The 14828-nt window shown below is 38.6% G+C and overlaps 1 protein-coding gene across 2 annotated transcripts in view; it reads left to right on the plus strand.

Annotated features, from left to right (window-relative positions):
* Positions 1 to 14824, plus strand: part of LOC127453489 (pleckstrin homology domain-containing family F member 2-like) — a 31612-nt gene extending 16788 nt beyond the window's left edge. Inside the window, exon 2 of one of the 2 annotated variants that reach the window (XM_051719894.1) lies at positions 10306 to 14823. In XM_051719894.1, coding sequence (XP_051575854.1) covers positions 10317 to 11060 — 744 coding nt within the window. In that variant the 5' untranslated portion in view covers positions 10306 to 10316 and the 3' untranslated portion in view covers positions 11061 to 14823. Of the gene's footprint in view, positions 1 to 10305 lie in introns of both variants that reach the window. The other variant, XM_051719895.1, reaches the window with a different exon arrangement.
* The last annotated feature ends 4 nt before the right edge of the window (positions 14825 to 14828 follow it).

Here is a 14828-nt window from a genome sequence, read left to right on the forward strand (position 1 = left end):
GTCAACCTGGCCCGATGATAGACGCGACCTGACTCACCTGAGGCGATAATGCTGCACTTGAAAAAGCCAGCTTGGTGGGAAAATAACTTATAAGCATGCACAGATTTAAAGAAGATGCAAATGTGAAAACATCCATGGCGACTTGCAAGATATCGTTTCGTAAATCCGCTTTCTGCACCACCAGTTATTTCCATAGCTAGTTTACTCGTCTTACGAGAAGACATTTTCCTGCACGTGCCGTGAGTGAGAGAGGGATGAAGCACGCACGACTTGAGGTGAAAAGAAACTTTGTATACATCTGCTACAGATATCCTCTTTTTTAAAAATAATTGTATTATTAATTATATTTTACATTTAACATTAACATGACTATAATTTAAGCGCATCCTTTGTAAAAATGTAAAGCCAAACATGAATGTGTAAAATATGTTGAACATATTTACTAATGGAATTTTTTTTGAATGACTACAGTAGTAATTGTAGTGTCAACGAGCAACATCAGTATTGTTTAGTAGGGATGTGCACAATTATCATTTTTAACATTCGAATGGTTAATCTTTTTTTTTGTCGGAACGCGGGAATAAAGAATGTTTATTGTAATGGAATTTCCTCAAACACTACTCGAAACAGCAGCAAATAAAGTGCACAGTGAAAAATGAGTCTAAATAGCACAATACATACATCTTCAAATGATAAAGTCTCACATTAAAGTCAAACAAAAATAATCAAACTGTCACTACCTGTATATTATGGGTGTAAATCGGACGTTTCATCACGATACGATCTTGAATCGATTCTCTTGGCCTGTGATCCGATATTTGCCGATACTTCAAAGTCTGCCACAATACGATTAGATTCAGGGGCCTGCGATCGATATTCCTATATTATGTGCCTATTTTACACAATTACATTTTTTATTTTTTTGCCCTCAAATGCAACCAAAATATAATTTGATTATTTTATTCAGCTCTCTGTATACACATTGGGACATCCACAACAAAATAAGGTTGAAAAAAATTATACAGATAAATAATATTAAAACAAAGTCACACACAAGTGATCATCACTTGTTTGATGACAGCTAATTTTTCAGTTTAGTCTAATTTAAAATACTTACATACCCATGACTTGTTTCCAACTATCCATGCAATCTGTGGCCAACTTCCACAGTTGTAATGAAAAATTCTGTTACTGTTAACTGGGATAAATGTTAGTAAGGGTGTTGATGTGTAGATGTGTAAGTCTTATAACTGATGCTGGAGCTGAGCAGGTGATTTCTTTTTCCCTCATTAGTGCTGTTCAGAATGTTGGCGTTGTCAAGATGTTTCACATGATGGTTTAAATGCTCCATGGTACTTTAAAATAGCAAATTCTCATGTAAAATTAAAATTGGTCGCATGTGCAACGATATCAGTGGAAGTCCGAATTAATCGCACATGTGAGCCACTCTGCGTTTGTCATGAGAGCTCATATTTTAAGAAGTGCCTGGTTGATGCGCTCGCATGGATCCTGTCAATGGAGCTCGCATTTCGCGGGAAGCACGGTTGACGCGAGCACACGCCGCACGGATAGCAGAGCACAATTTGGCTTCAAAGACCCACGCACATCCGTGTCCCACATGAAAAGCATATTTAGCATTTATAAAGTCAAATGAATGTAATAAGATTGCTTCATCGCCTGACGGAAATGCGTACAGACGTGGCTGACATGAGAAGATTAAAATAAAGGTACATCTTAAAAAATGTTCATATTGCTATTTACGCTTTGTATCGATAACATTGGATCATTGGTCATTGGATCGATGCATCGTTATACCCCTACTGTATATGCGCTCTGCACGGGCAGGTTCAGACATCCACGAGGGAGCGAATGCAAATATTATCATGTGCCTTGAGTCACACTGCATCAGTTAAATAGACTCTTTGGGGTGCTTTGATTTTTAAATGATTTCAAATCAAATTACATAAAATGTGTCTAATTAGTGGACTAAATATGCACACCAGAGCAATAGGGGACAAACACGGTCTTACCGTTTATCAAGCGCTGAAATGTTGCCGGTAAAAAACAAACTGGACTCATGTTTAATGGTGTAACAGTCATTTAAAGTAGACTACTCTTCTTCAGAACGCAGCACAACGAATGAAAAACAACGTAGGTGTTTTGAGATGCATTTATAAAAATATAAGTCTTTTTAACTTTACTCTGTGTGTAAAAATGTGGCGATCCTGCGAGAGGCACTGAAAAAAAAAAGTGAGATTCAGTAATCACAACAAATACGTCCACCCAGTGCGTGTCAGTATCACTGATCTATAACAGAAAAACAGCGCAGAGGCACACATAAGCATGTTTGAACAGCCTCTGACTCAGTGCTACTCAACTGGTGGGTCACAACCCAAAATTGGGTCGTGGACATCTGGGAAAGAACAATTATTTTTTAATGATAATATAATATTTAATGAAGAGATTTAATGATAAGCTCACATTCAGCTAAACGGCTTCTCATTTGCACTGCGACATTTTCGCGGTGCGATAAGCTTTCGCGCGAGTGTAACGTTACCAGCTCGCGCTAATGATCTCCTCTGCTCCCTGACGTGCGCGAGCGCAACAGCCGGCCTTCCCTTATGGCAAGCCAAAAGGATCACAATACGTTATAGACTAAAACGGCATTTTGATTGCACAAATACGCACGTTATTTGCGGCGTTTTCCTAATAGTATAATGAGTCCCGCCTGCTGATTTTCACAGCCAATAAGTTTGAACTGTTCTCACCCAATCAACAATGAACTGTGTCAGACCAGACAAGTTACTTCACACAGGAACATTTGTTTGACAGCGATGAACTTGTCTGGGTTGACTCAGTTCATTGTTGATTGGGTGAGAACAGTTCAAACTTACTGGCTGTGGAGATCAGCGGGCGGGACTCATTAAACTATAAGAAAAACGCCGCAAATAACGCACGTATTTGTGTAACCAAACGCGATTAGTCTATAACGTATTGTGAGCCTTTTGGCTTGCGATATTCCCTCGATATTGCGGCGCGCAGACCTTAAAACTGACGTGATCCATTTCAATTCTTGTAAGACTTTTCTAGTTTAAAGTGTCACAGAGGAAGTCAAGTCAAACCGATCAAACAGGCAGCCCCGACATGTCAAACGGCACTGAGGAAAAGAGCAACACTGTGTTATGCGCTAAAAAATTATATAAAATCATTATACATCATCACCTTTACAGAGTTTCACAATTTTATATGAGTAAAATATTTTATACAAAATGCTATAGTTTCATATGAAATAATCTATAGGTAGACTCTATCAGACCTAATTTTTTATATCAACAGGGGCAGTTGTAGTTAAAGTTTCAATATGTGTTTCGGCTAGTATTTTTTTCATCAATTGGATACTATAATTTATTATTATTATTACTATTATTTAAGACTAGCTACATTAACCTAACCATGGAGCCTTTCCTCCTTTGTAATATGTATGCTCTGTTTGAATGATGTTTGAAAAATTAGGAAACAAACGGGATAATAATGGGCTCATAACCTATAAATAAATATGCTCTTACATTTTTAAAAGGGGGGAGAGAAAACTTCCTGTAGATTTTGTTGACATCAACAACAAAAATAATGTCACATGATGCATGCCCTTAAAAACCATGAACAAAACTATGCAAGATAAAAGGAAATGCGACCCAGGATACATTAAATACAGGTTACGTTTTTACTATAGTCAGTCGCTACTTGACTTCCAATGTAAAATCTGGGTCCCGAAGCAAAACCACTGCTCTAACTCACCCTATACTTGGAAAAACTGACCCAAACCTGGCCGTAAAACCTGATGGTTTGTCGGAACTTGTTGAGCTCATCAGGTTGCAGACCTGTATTGCATGTGTAGAATAACCAAATAGTGATTTTGATATTTGGATAGTGCCGCGTCGAACGGTTAACTGAATGTCTGTCCGTGCACATCCCTATTGTTTAGTCCACTAGTCGACAAGTCTCACACATCCCTACACTTTGTGAAATTAGTTGTAATGTGTCACGATACATAATTATATCCCTGATTTATCATAATTTCTTTGTATTGAGGTGTAGAATTTATATGGTCTGCCTGATGGTCTTAATGCACCCGTTAAAGTGCATTTAGTAATTTGGGACTAATTTAAAAAGTTTTACACATTAACAAGTGAATTGTGTTTTTGAGAAGAGTGATCTAAATGGTGTACACTCACATGAGATGAAGACTGTACTCATAATAGTTTTCTATAAAAAGTGTTTTTATTATACATGGTGTGGGTCACACCCTTCAATATGTTTTACCATGTTGAAATCACATGACCCGCTGTGTTTCACTAAACGTTGAAGAAGAGAGTCCTCACGCTCATTGGCTGCTGCCTATGTAGATACGCATGTCTATGCTTAGCGCATTGTTGTGATGCAAAGAGCAAAAAGAACACAATGGCTGCATCTTGCTGCCTAATCAGTTAATGGCTTAACTGACAGATGTTTTGAATGAATGGATCTCTTAAAGAAACTGATCTCCGAACAGTTTGAAAAGCACCTTATTTTCATCCTGCCTCCATTTACAGCCTCTAAAGGCATTATTTTCCTGGTTTCAAACTCAGCCCATGGAACATCTGGAATCTGTCCTTAACTGTAGAAGTCTGTTTGCTTGAAATCTGACGTTTGTTTTTAGGCAAAGCAAATATATTATAGTAGTAATAAATAACTTTACAAATTACTTAAAACTCTGACATTTTCCAGATGCAAATGTGGGGGGGGGGGTCAGCAGAGACAAGCATGCTGATCCACGTCGAAAGATGGCAGTACAGCGTCTAACACCACTGTCACATCGAAGTACACGAAGAAGAGCAATGCTAACGCTAGATAAATAATTACTGAATGCCCCTTTAAACATTTCAATACATTGGATTCAACGTATCAATGTGACATAGTGAGGATAATGAATTGTGATATTGGAATAAGTACAGTATATGATTGGTTTGTCACAGCCCTAGAACACAATGTGACACATTTTGTCCTTGCTTTGTTATCAATAGTGGATTTAAAAACTCTAAGACTCTTTAGCTCCTAAAGATGCTTCAGGAATGGCATGTTCTGGCATGTTTGGCTTTGTAGGCAAAGTACTTCCTATGGTATTGCCATGACCCTATGTTATGTAACTATGTCTCCTGTCCTCTGTTCTGACAAGTGATCTTTAAATTAGATCTCTCTATTTAGCAATCAAATAGAATATGGATTATGAAGTCCGGGTTGTGGTTTTGAAAGGTTAATGTGGTGTGGACAACTACTGCAGAAACATGTAAAACAGAGTTTCTACTTCTCAAAGAAACACTAGTTTGCACTGTTAAAATTAAAATACTGGTAACTGGACTATGTTTGGCTCTTCTATTGATTTTGTATGTTACCCTCCACATACAGTACATACAAGGTGTGTGGAATACCTTTGCAGTAGTTTTCATTTTATGTGAAAGGAGGAAGTGAGTTAGGAAAGTGCAGCTGTGTAAGAGGTGGTGGTGTCCTTTCAGAGAGCCATGCACACAGCCTTTGCACAGGCCTTCAGAAACACAAAGCTCCTCTGCCCCTCACATTAGTAAATGTAATAAGTTATGAAGAGCAATTCTGATTGCTTTATTTCAATAAAGACTAGAAATGTTCTTGCTTTTACTTAGAATTGTTCTAAAAGGGGTTCTGTTTCTAAAAACTTACTTGACTGCTTTTGTCTTGTCCTTTCAATTTTCATATCACTAGCCTGTCAGTCTGCAGATGATTCCCAAGCACCAAGCGTTTAGCCTAGCACTCCAGTTTTGTGTCTTTTAAGTGCTTGGTGTGGAATAGGAATGGGCACAAGTACTCCAAAGTGACAACAGTGATTAGTCAGTCACAAAAATGATGTGACTTTTCAACTTTTTCAACATAAAAATAATTTTTTTTACTTTTGTGGTTGGTTTCAATAGCATATTGGGCAATAACTTTTGGTCTAATTGGTTGGACTACAACTTGAATAGTGTACACTGTGACTTTCATTCCAGGGCAGCAACAGCGTTTTAAGCCAAGCACACACTACACAACTTGCCGTCGGTGCCCTGCAACGCACAGTCTTTTGTTTTCTGTCATGTTGGTGCGTACACTACATGACTGATCACCAATCATTTGTCCCCCACTGAAACCATGATCCCAAAATTAATTCACAAACTCACGCACATATCAACGGGGAAGTTTATTCCATATAACATGTAAGCAAACAACATGAAAGAAGCGCTTGCACCCATTATTTTATTTTCTAATTATTTTTTGTCATCTCTTTTGTTTTCTCAATGCATTGCTCTCCTCTTGCGCTCTCTTTGTATTTCATTGGCTGTTGCTCATTGCTGGTCTCACTCGTCAGGAAAGGGCGCACACCTGACGACTCTTCAGCCAAAGTTGCAGGAGTGCGCACACTACACGACCATTGTTCGTGCGTTCTTGGACTACTAGTTAGTTAGTGGTCGACCGATATATTTCCGAGGCCGATTAAGTATCGCATCGGCCGATACATTTTCCTGTTTCGCCGATGTGTTTGTTTAGGGCGCCGAAAATTGCCAGCTTGCATGTGAAGCATTTGAGACATGTAAACAACCAGTCACGGTTCGTTTTGTTGTTAGGAGTCATCGTGTTACTACAATAATAGACCGGTGTGCAACACGGTCTCATTTATGAGAGCCGCGGCAGACGCGTTTGAACTCATAATGTTAAAGTGCTTGCCTGGTACATTCTCCATCTCCTCAACAGTTGAACTTGTAATTTTTAACTGTCTTGTCTAACGATAAAAAGGTAAATATCAATAAAAAAAATAGCATATACCGTCTGCAAATATGCACATATCTCGTTTAAACAGATGTAATAAACAAACCTCACAAAACTTGAGCCGATCCAGCATCCTGTGGAGCGCTCATTTATTTACCTCTAAAGCACGTATTCTATCAGCCTCTCCTCAGCAGTTCCCTGTCACTTGTAACTTTCTTTTCTAACGATAAAAGGCAAATGTCAATAAAACTTCTCTTATAGACCATTTGCAAATATGCTGATATCTCGTTTAAACTGTTGTAATACACAAACCTCACGAAAACATATTCCACTAATATATTACACTAATATGCTAATATATTCCTCTGAAGCATGTATTCTATCAGCCAGAATCAAAACTTCAGGATCAGAACCAAAAGTTCCTCTGATTCACAAATCATGATGGTCAGTCTGTGACAATCCAAGCAGGCGATCCAAGCTGTTTAAAATGTCAGGAGATTGCCGCTCGCGCTGGACCCGCACGAGCGCGTGAGTACAACTTCAAAGTAAAAATGTTTCACGTGTGTTATAAGTAAATGTCTTATTTACTATGCACTGTATGTACAGTGGTTTTTATGAAATATTTTTTTGCAAGTTTGTTATTTACTATATTAAATTGTGTGACATATCGGCATTGTATCAGCCTATCGGCAACCCTGCTCTCCGTACATCGGCATCGGCCATTAAAAAACCCATGTCAGTCGACCACTACTACTAGTCGCCGATTCAAAACATCAAAGAAGACGAATCTTTCACAATGAGATCTGGACCTTGATTAAGGAAATAGCAACTATTAATAATGAAAAATTGCACCTGATTAATTGGCTTGGATGATATATCGATTTATCACTGGTAGTAACTACAGCTGGGGAAGTTTAGCTGTGTGAGGGTGTTTCCTGCATATGTGGGTGGTATGCTTGAAGAAGACTGCATTAGATAAATATGTGGTTTGTGTGTAACGTTATAAACATACAGGCTTTGTTTTTCAACATTGAGGTCAAAGTGTAGGATGTATTAAATATCATGGTGTTCCTCTCTTGGTGAAGGGGCTTGTTTTGTAAATCATATCAGCCGATTACTATACAATTGTCATTTTGGACACAGGACTGGGGTTTGCATGATTCATGACATGATAGAAATTGAAAAAATGCCCAGTATTGTTTTCTGATCTCTTAATCCCCTGGCATATAGCCGATCACATGTGACTTTGCCATTGGTGGGTATGCTTTACATTGACCCGTTTGTTCTCCTAGGCCTCTACAGGCCACATATTCTCCATATTCAAGCTCTCTGAATCTTGGATACGCTGTCAATGTGAAGCTGAAACCTTGCCATTTGTAATAGTTTTTTGTTCATAAAGAGGAAACAATGTGATACCAGAGTTGTGAATCGTACTTTGGTTGGTCTCATGTGCAAATACAAAAGGACCCTACCACCCATGACAGTAGTTCTCAATAGGTTTTGCTTCAGGACCCGGATTTTACATTAGACATCAAGTGATGACCCAACACAGTGCCACAAATATTTATTGTACAAAGGTTTATTACACAAAAAATATAATTGAACTCAAATATTGAGATCTGTTAATTAATACATTTCAATATTTGTTTGTAAGGATATTTTTGTTCCAATTCCAGCATTACGGACATGACACTGGCAGTAAAAATTTTAACTTAATTTCACTTCATATAAAGTACTCATTGTCTGTATATCAAAACATTTGTATGTATAATCATAACACCCTGCAGATGGAGTCCAGACATTAGAAAATGTTCAGTCTAAAGTTATTCTGCTGTTTAGATCGAGAAATGAACTTGTGTTACAGACCTGCCACTACACATATTTTTTTTAAGAGACAATACACTTTGTGGGAACTCTTTGAATTGAAACACAAAATTCAGAAATATAGTAGTGCTATTAATATTACTATAAACTGCATAGGTCCAACAATATGCAAAATTATTACAATTAAGAATTCAGATTTTTACATATATATATATATATATATATAAATTCTGTAAAAACAGCTAACCTTAATCAATGGGACACTTGTGGCTACGGCTTTGTTTTACGCAGTGTCAATTTGTATTTTTCCTTGCCACCCACGACCGCATCAGAACAGACCTGAGACCCATTTTTGTGTCGCAACCCACCAGTTGTAATGCACATTTCACTGTGTTTATCATGTTTGTTGATCTGCTCTGCCATCTGAGCTGCCTCGGTGCAAAGCCCTGAATTAGGTCATTTGTTTTGCAGGCTACTGCATAAACAAGGGTGAAACTATAACACATAGGCTTGATTTTAGCAACTGCTTATTAAACGAATCAGTAGTATTATAAGGCATTTATCATTTGCTCCCAAATGATTTCTAAGTGGTGCAGTGTAGTTTAGTTTCTTAGACCAGCGCAGATGCGACTAAAAAGGTGGACAGACAGGATTTAATGTGAGAACCATCAGATCCTGTTGAATAGCTAATGTAGGTCTGTTTTTCTCTAAAAGCACTGTGAAAGGGTACAGCTATGTGGTGATGGAAGCTACAGTTTGAGAGTTTATTGAAAAGGTAACTAACCATGTCATTTTTTTCTGTTGCATTTTACTCTGTGGTCTCTCTCTCTCTCTATACACACACACACACACACACACACACACAGTTCTGTAAAAATGTCTTATGCACAAAGATGTTTCACAAAAACATTTGTCTTAAGCTAAAGATATAAATAACCATCTTTAGTGTCAATAAGACAATTTTAGACTCTCAAACATTCCTTTTGCAAATATAATAGAATAGAAGAACAGGGAGCCCTGCAACAGATGGTATGGCCCCCACAGAACATCGAGTCCGTCTGGGATTATTGAAGAGACAGAAGCAGTTGAGACAGCCTGAATAGATGGAAGAACTGTGGAGAATTCTCATAGAAGCTTGGAGCATCCTATTTGCCAACAACCAAGAAAAACTGTGCCCAGGTTTACCTAGGAGAATTGGTGCTGTTTTGAAGGCAGAGGTTGTCACACCAAATATTGATTTAACTTTTTTTATGTTTACTGGACTTTGTCGTTTTTTGGCATTACTTTATAAATGAAAACTATTTATGTAATTTTTTTTAAAGACATCCTCACTATGCAACATTTTCACAAGTGCCTAAAACTTTTGTACAATAATGTATATAAATATATATTTCTAAAACAAAAGTGTTTGTATTTACATAGGCAGCTGTTGATGTTCTTTGGTGGAGATTGAGAAGTTTTAGTGAGAACTATTTTAGAGGCATACAGAATTGGTTAGGATTTTGCTATTTCTAAAGGTCCCTGTGATAAACCAGAAGTGCTCTTGCTTTAATTTGCTGTGGTATCTCTTAAGTGTGGAAACATTGTCAGAAAACTCGAACCATTATGATCAGTTCTTGTTCTTCCTTTTTCTCTTATAATAACACTTCATTTTTCTCGTGCATTTTTTCCTAGGTATCTGAAAGATGGTGGACCGCTTGGCGAACAGTGAGGCCAACTCAAAACGCATTGCAGTCGTTGAAGCCTGCTTCGGCACGGCAGGCCAACCGCTGGCTATCCCAGGTCGAGTGCTCATCGGAGAAGGCGTTCTCACAAAATTGTGCCGCAAAAAGCCCAAAGCCCGGCAGTTCTTCCTCTTCAATGACATCCTGGTGTACGGCAACATTGTTATCCAGAAGAAAAAGTACAACAGGCAACACATAATCCCACTGGAGTTTGTCACCATAGACACTGTAGAGGATGAGGGCGACCTGCGCAATGGCTGGCTCATTAAAACACCCACCAAGTCATTCGCCGTCTACGCCGCCACAGCTACGGAGAAATCCGAGTGGATGAGCCACATCAGCAAGTGCGTCTCGGATCTGCTACAAAAAAGCGGGAAATCTCCTACCGGGGAGCACGCGGCAGTGTGGGTGCCCGACTCAGAGGCGTCTGTATGCATGCGATGCCAGAAGGTGAAATTCACGCCGGTCAGCAGACGTCACCACTGCAGGAAGTGCGGATTTGTTGTGTGCGGTCCCTGTTCAGAAAAGAAGTTCCTGCTTCCCAGTCAGTCATCCAAACCGGTGCGTGTGTGTGAGTTCTGTTACAAACAACTCTCAACGGGTGCCACCCTGCCCCCCCGCTCAGACTCCTACAGTCGGCATGGTTCGGAGTTCTCCACCAACAACATCTCTGATGACGAAGATGAGGATGACAGCAGTGACTGAGGGTGTCAGTCTGCATGCTCCCTTTTAGGACTATTGACAATCCACAGATCCCAATATTTTAGTCTCTCAAAGTTTTCTTCAGGGTTTGCAAAGGTTTTTCCAACCATTTTATTCCTGTGGCAGTAATACTCTTGAAGCAACACAGTAAACGTACCCTAAACAATTAAAAACCCTGTGCATATAAAAAAGGTTTGAAAGGAATTGTTGTAAGTTCCTCTGTATTCCTGAACACTACTTTGCAGACTCGCTCTACTTTCTAGCACATCTCAAATGCACCTCTCGCTTGTAGTTTTAACCTCTTATATGCAAAAGGCATGTCTTTAAGATTGTTCTCATAGATTATTCTGATCAAGTGTAATGTATCTCTCTGTAGCTTAAGCTACAGCCAGTTGAACTACAGAGACAAACTTCCAGTTGATCAGAATAATGCACAAGATTGCGGACTGTTCATAGACATCCATTCAATGCACAAATCCTCAGGTGAAGCCATGCATTAGTAGCATTATAACTAGTTGTTTTACACACTGAGCTGCTTTTATTGCAACTAACCACTAACAAATCATAAAAGTTTGCATTCTGGAGAAGGTCTCCTAATGAAATTCCTGTTACTTTGGTTTGTGGACTGTTTTCAGTAATTGCAAATGACAATTTAGATAGACGCTCTCGTAAGCTTGTAAATGTGTATATAATGCTGTGGTGTAGGAAGTCTATTGCAAATTTCATCTGACAAGGTCGTTGCTGCCTCAGTGCCTTCAAAATTATTTATCCTCAGGAAGTAGATCCAGGTGAAGCAACTATTTAGGCTACAGTTTATTGATGCTCCTCTTCTGAATTGATCCTTGTATTTGAGACATGCCTCCATTTGATGGCACATCATAAGTACAGATTTATTGACATACCCTGTTTAAAGGCACACAGGTCCAATTTAATGACTATTTTTTTATGATATACCATATTTTTCATGTGACTGCATTTATGATCAAAACAAGACAATATGTACAGATGTGTTTCAAGTGAATACAGTTTAAATGATTACATTGGCTCCAAATGGCTTTTGGACAGTATGATGAATTCAGTTGTCTGAATATGTCCTGAGATTGTTTCCGGGTCTTTGTGACAGCAGTGTCTTGCTTACTCATGATGTTGCATTAGTACCCCACGAGTTCTGAACTACGCTGGCGTCTCTTTTCAGCCCTGACTTACACTCTACAGAAAGTTAGCATGCAGCCCACAGGAACTGGGAAGTGCACGTCACTAAAGCGAAGGACGCCCTATCCTTTCTCCCCCGCTGTCTCATTGGAGTCTTTGTGTTGCCGATGTCACATGTTGGCTTGACAGTCAGTTTTACTCTTTTTGAACAGGAATTGAAAGAATTATGAGGAAATGACTGCCACACAGCCTGCTTTTGTTTCAAGGCTGTTTCATACTAGAAACACTTCAATAACAACTTTCCAAAGTGATGGTTTTATTAATGACTGTGTCTGAAGGCAAGACCGTGAAAGCGTTTCATTAAATATCTGAATTTGCTTCTGCCAGGTTTACAGTCCTTTTTATTTTAAGTCAAGCTGGTGAGAGAATCAGCTATACTGCTGGAGAACCTTGTGTCTCAGTACTGAATACTTGATCACGGGTGAAGATGGCATACATTGTTTGTCAGAATAACAAAACTGACATTGAAGAGGGATATTTAGTTAACCTAGCTCTGGCTAAAGACCAAAGTATACTTCGGTCTTCCACGTACCAGTACGTCTTAAGCAGTGTGCTAACACAGATTTCGTTATCAGCACAGGTTTACACATAGTTAGTCTGCATTTTTTGACACATGCGCCTGCCTTTGACTGTGCTAAAAGAAGATCACAAAGCAGTCATAGCGCACATGGTTCAAAACGAAGACAGTGTGGGCTTGCGGTCAAAAGAGTATACTTTGAAAGGCTGAGCACTCCACCATGTACGAGACGTAATGGCATGCAGTAAAACTAAGTGTACCCCAGCTTTAAGAATCCTGACTGTTTATAGACCATCTAATTCATATGCAAAGATAGATAAAGTATTTTTTGCTTTTACAAATAGAAAGAGACATATTTGGGATTTAGATATAGGTTTACAGCGATTTATCTAATAATCTAATCGTACTTTTGGAGTACAACAGCTTCCAAAATAGTGATTGAGCAATGTTTGATTTAATTAATTGTTTAATCATTCCCAAATTTAACCTGATGATATTCTGAGATTATTTTTTTGCTTTGTTTTAATTACACTTATGTTGTAATATTCTGAAATGATTGCTTTTGTTTTAATTTTCCATATGTTGTAAACTTTGTACAGTTTTATTTTTATATATACACACTTAGACAGGCTTGCATTTTTTTTTTTTTTTGCACATAGATTTTCTGTGTGGTTCATGTGTGCGTTTCCTGAACACCTCTGGATCAGATACCAGCACTTTACTCTCTCTGCAAACCACAAGAGAGGGGAGGGCAAGAATGGGAGGGGCTGGGGTAGGATGTGTGTGGGGAATGCTACATGTCTTACTCACAAGAGTGGCTGCAAATTGCAAGAGAATATGTGGTTCTCTTATTTTTCAAAGGTTATGTCAAACTTAAGACAATGTAAGTTTGCCATCAAATGGCACAGTTGGCGACTGATAAAAGCAGAGAGTGGAGGGGTAACAGGATTGGCAGTTACTTTCTGTTTGTTTCTTTGATTTGATTTCTTAAAGATTTGTGCAATTTATGATTTCCTCGGATGGATTTTGGGGATTTTCTGTTTTCTTGTCAATTTTGCCATTTTAATTCTCATTCAAAACTTTGAAAGGGCTGAAAACTGAATGTAATCCATCATATCATTGTTGAGATACTAACTTTGGGGAAATATATTCATTGCTTAAACTTTCGCATCTTGTCTTCTGTCACATTTACCAAATCCTACACTGCAAAATACCAGTGGCTCAGCCTCAGCAGTATTAATATTACTAGAAGTAGGACTTCAAAACCAAAACACTTACACACCTGAGTAATGGTTAAGCATGTCAGTGTGGTGTCTAATCTGTCTCTACAGCTCAGTTGTGATGTCATATGGTAGCAAAAGTGGATTACTTGTGGTGAGCTGTTTTCCTACAGACACTGGGGTTAATGTGTAGGGGATAATGCACAGTCAGCCGGTTGTTATCACAATAAACCCAGACAGGGTGATCAGGAGTGTATCATGTCTTGCATCACCCTGAAGGGGTTTATTTTGCGATAACAACCGACTGACTGTACATTATGTCGCTTATTACATGGCTACTAACCAAATAAATAAAGACATGGACATAAAATATTGATTTGCGTTGAAATTATGCAATTTGAGAAGAAATCGCTGAACAGCTGAAATCCACCTCCAGTTCTGAGATCTGTTGGTGTTTTTTTGTGTGAAAATGACTGTCTGACTCCTCAATAATCGCTTATTATAAGACTACTTGCCAAATAAATCAATAAATGGACATGAAACATTGATTTGCGTTGAAATTATTTTATTAGCTTACTTGAAGAGATTGCACAGTGAGCCGAGAAGCAGGAGAGACTGCTCACAGAACCCGGATGTGCGGTAGTTACAGAGCAATATCTGACCGCTGGATGGCACCATTTACCAATCAGAATTGAGTATTCAAGAGAGCCGTGTAATAAGCCATTTTAAAACAGCACTAAATTCTGATTGTAAGAGCTGTGGTCAAACTGGTGAAATGCAAATACACGCACACCTTGTGTCAAGTCAACCCTGCTGTAAAAA

This window comes from Myxocyprinus asiaticus, chromosome 15 (assembly GCF_019703515.2).
Source record: "Myxocyprinus asiaticus isolate MX2 ecotype Aquarium Trade chromosome 15, UBuf_Myxa_2, whole genome shotgun sequence".
NCBI classification, from domain to species: domain Eukaryota; kingdom Metazoa; phylum Chordata; class Actinopteri; order Cypriniformes; family Catostomidae; genus Myxocyprinus; species Myxocyprinus asiaticus.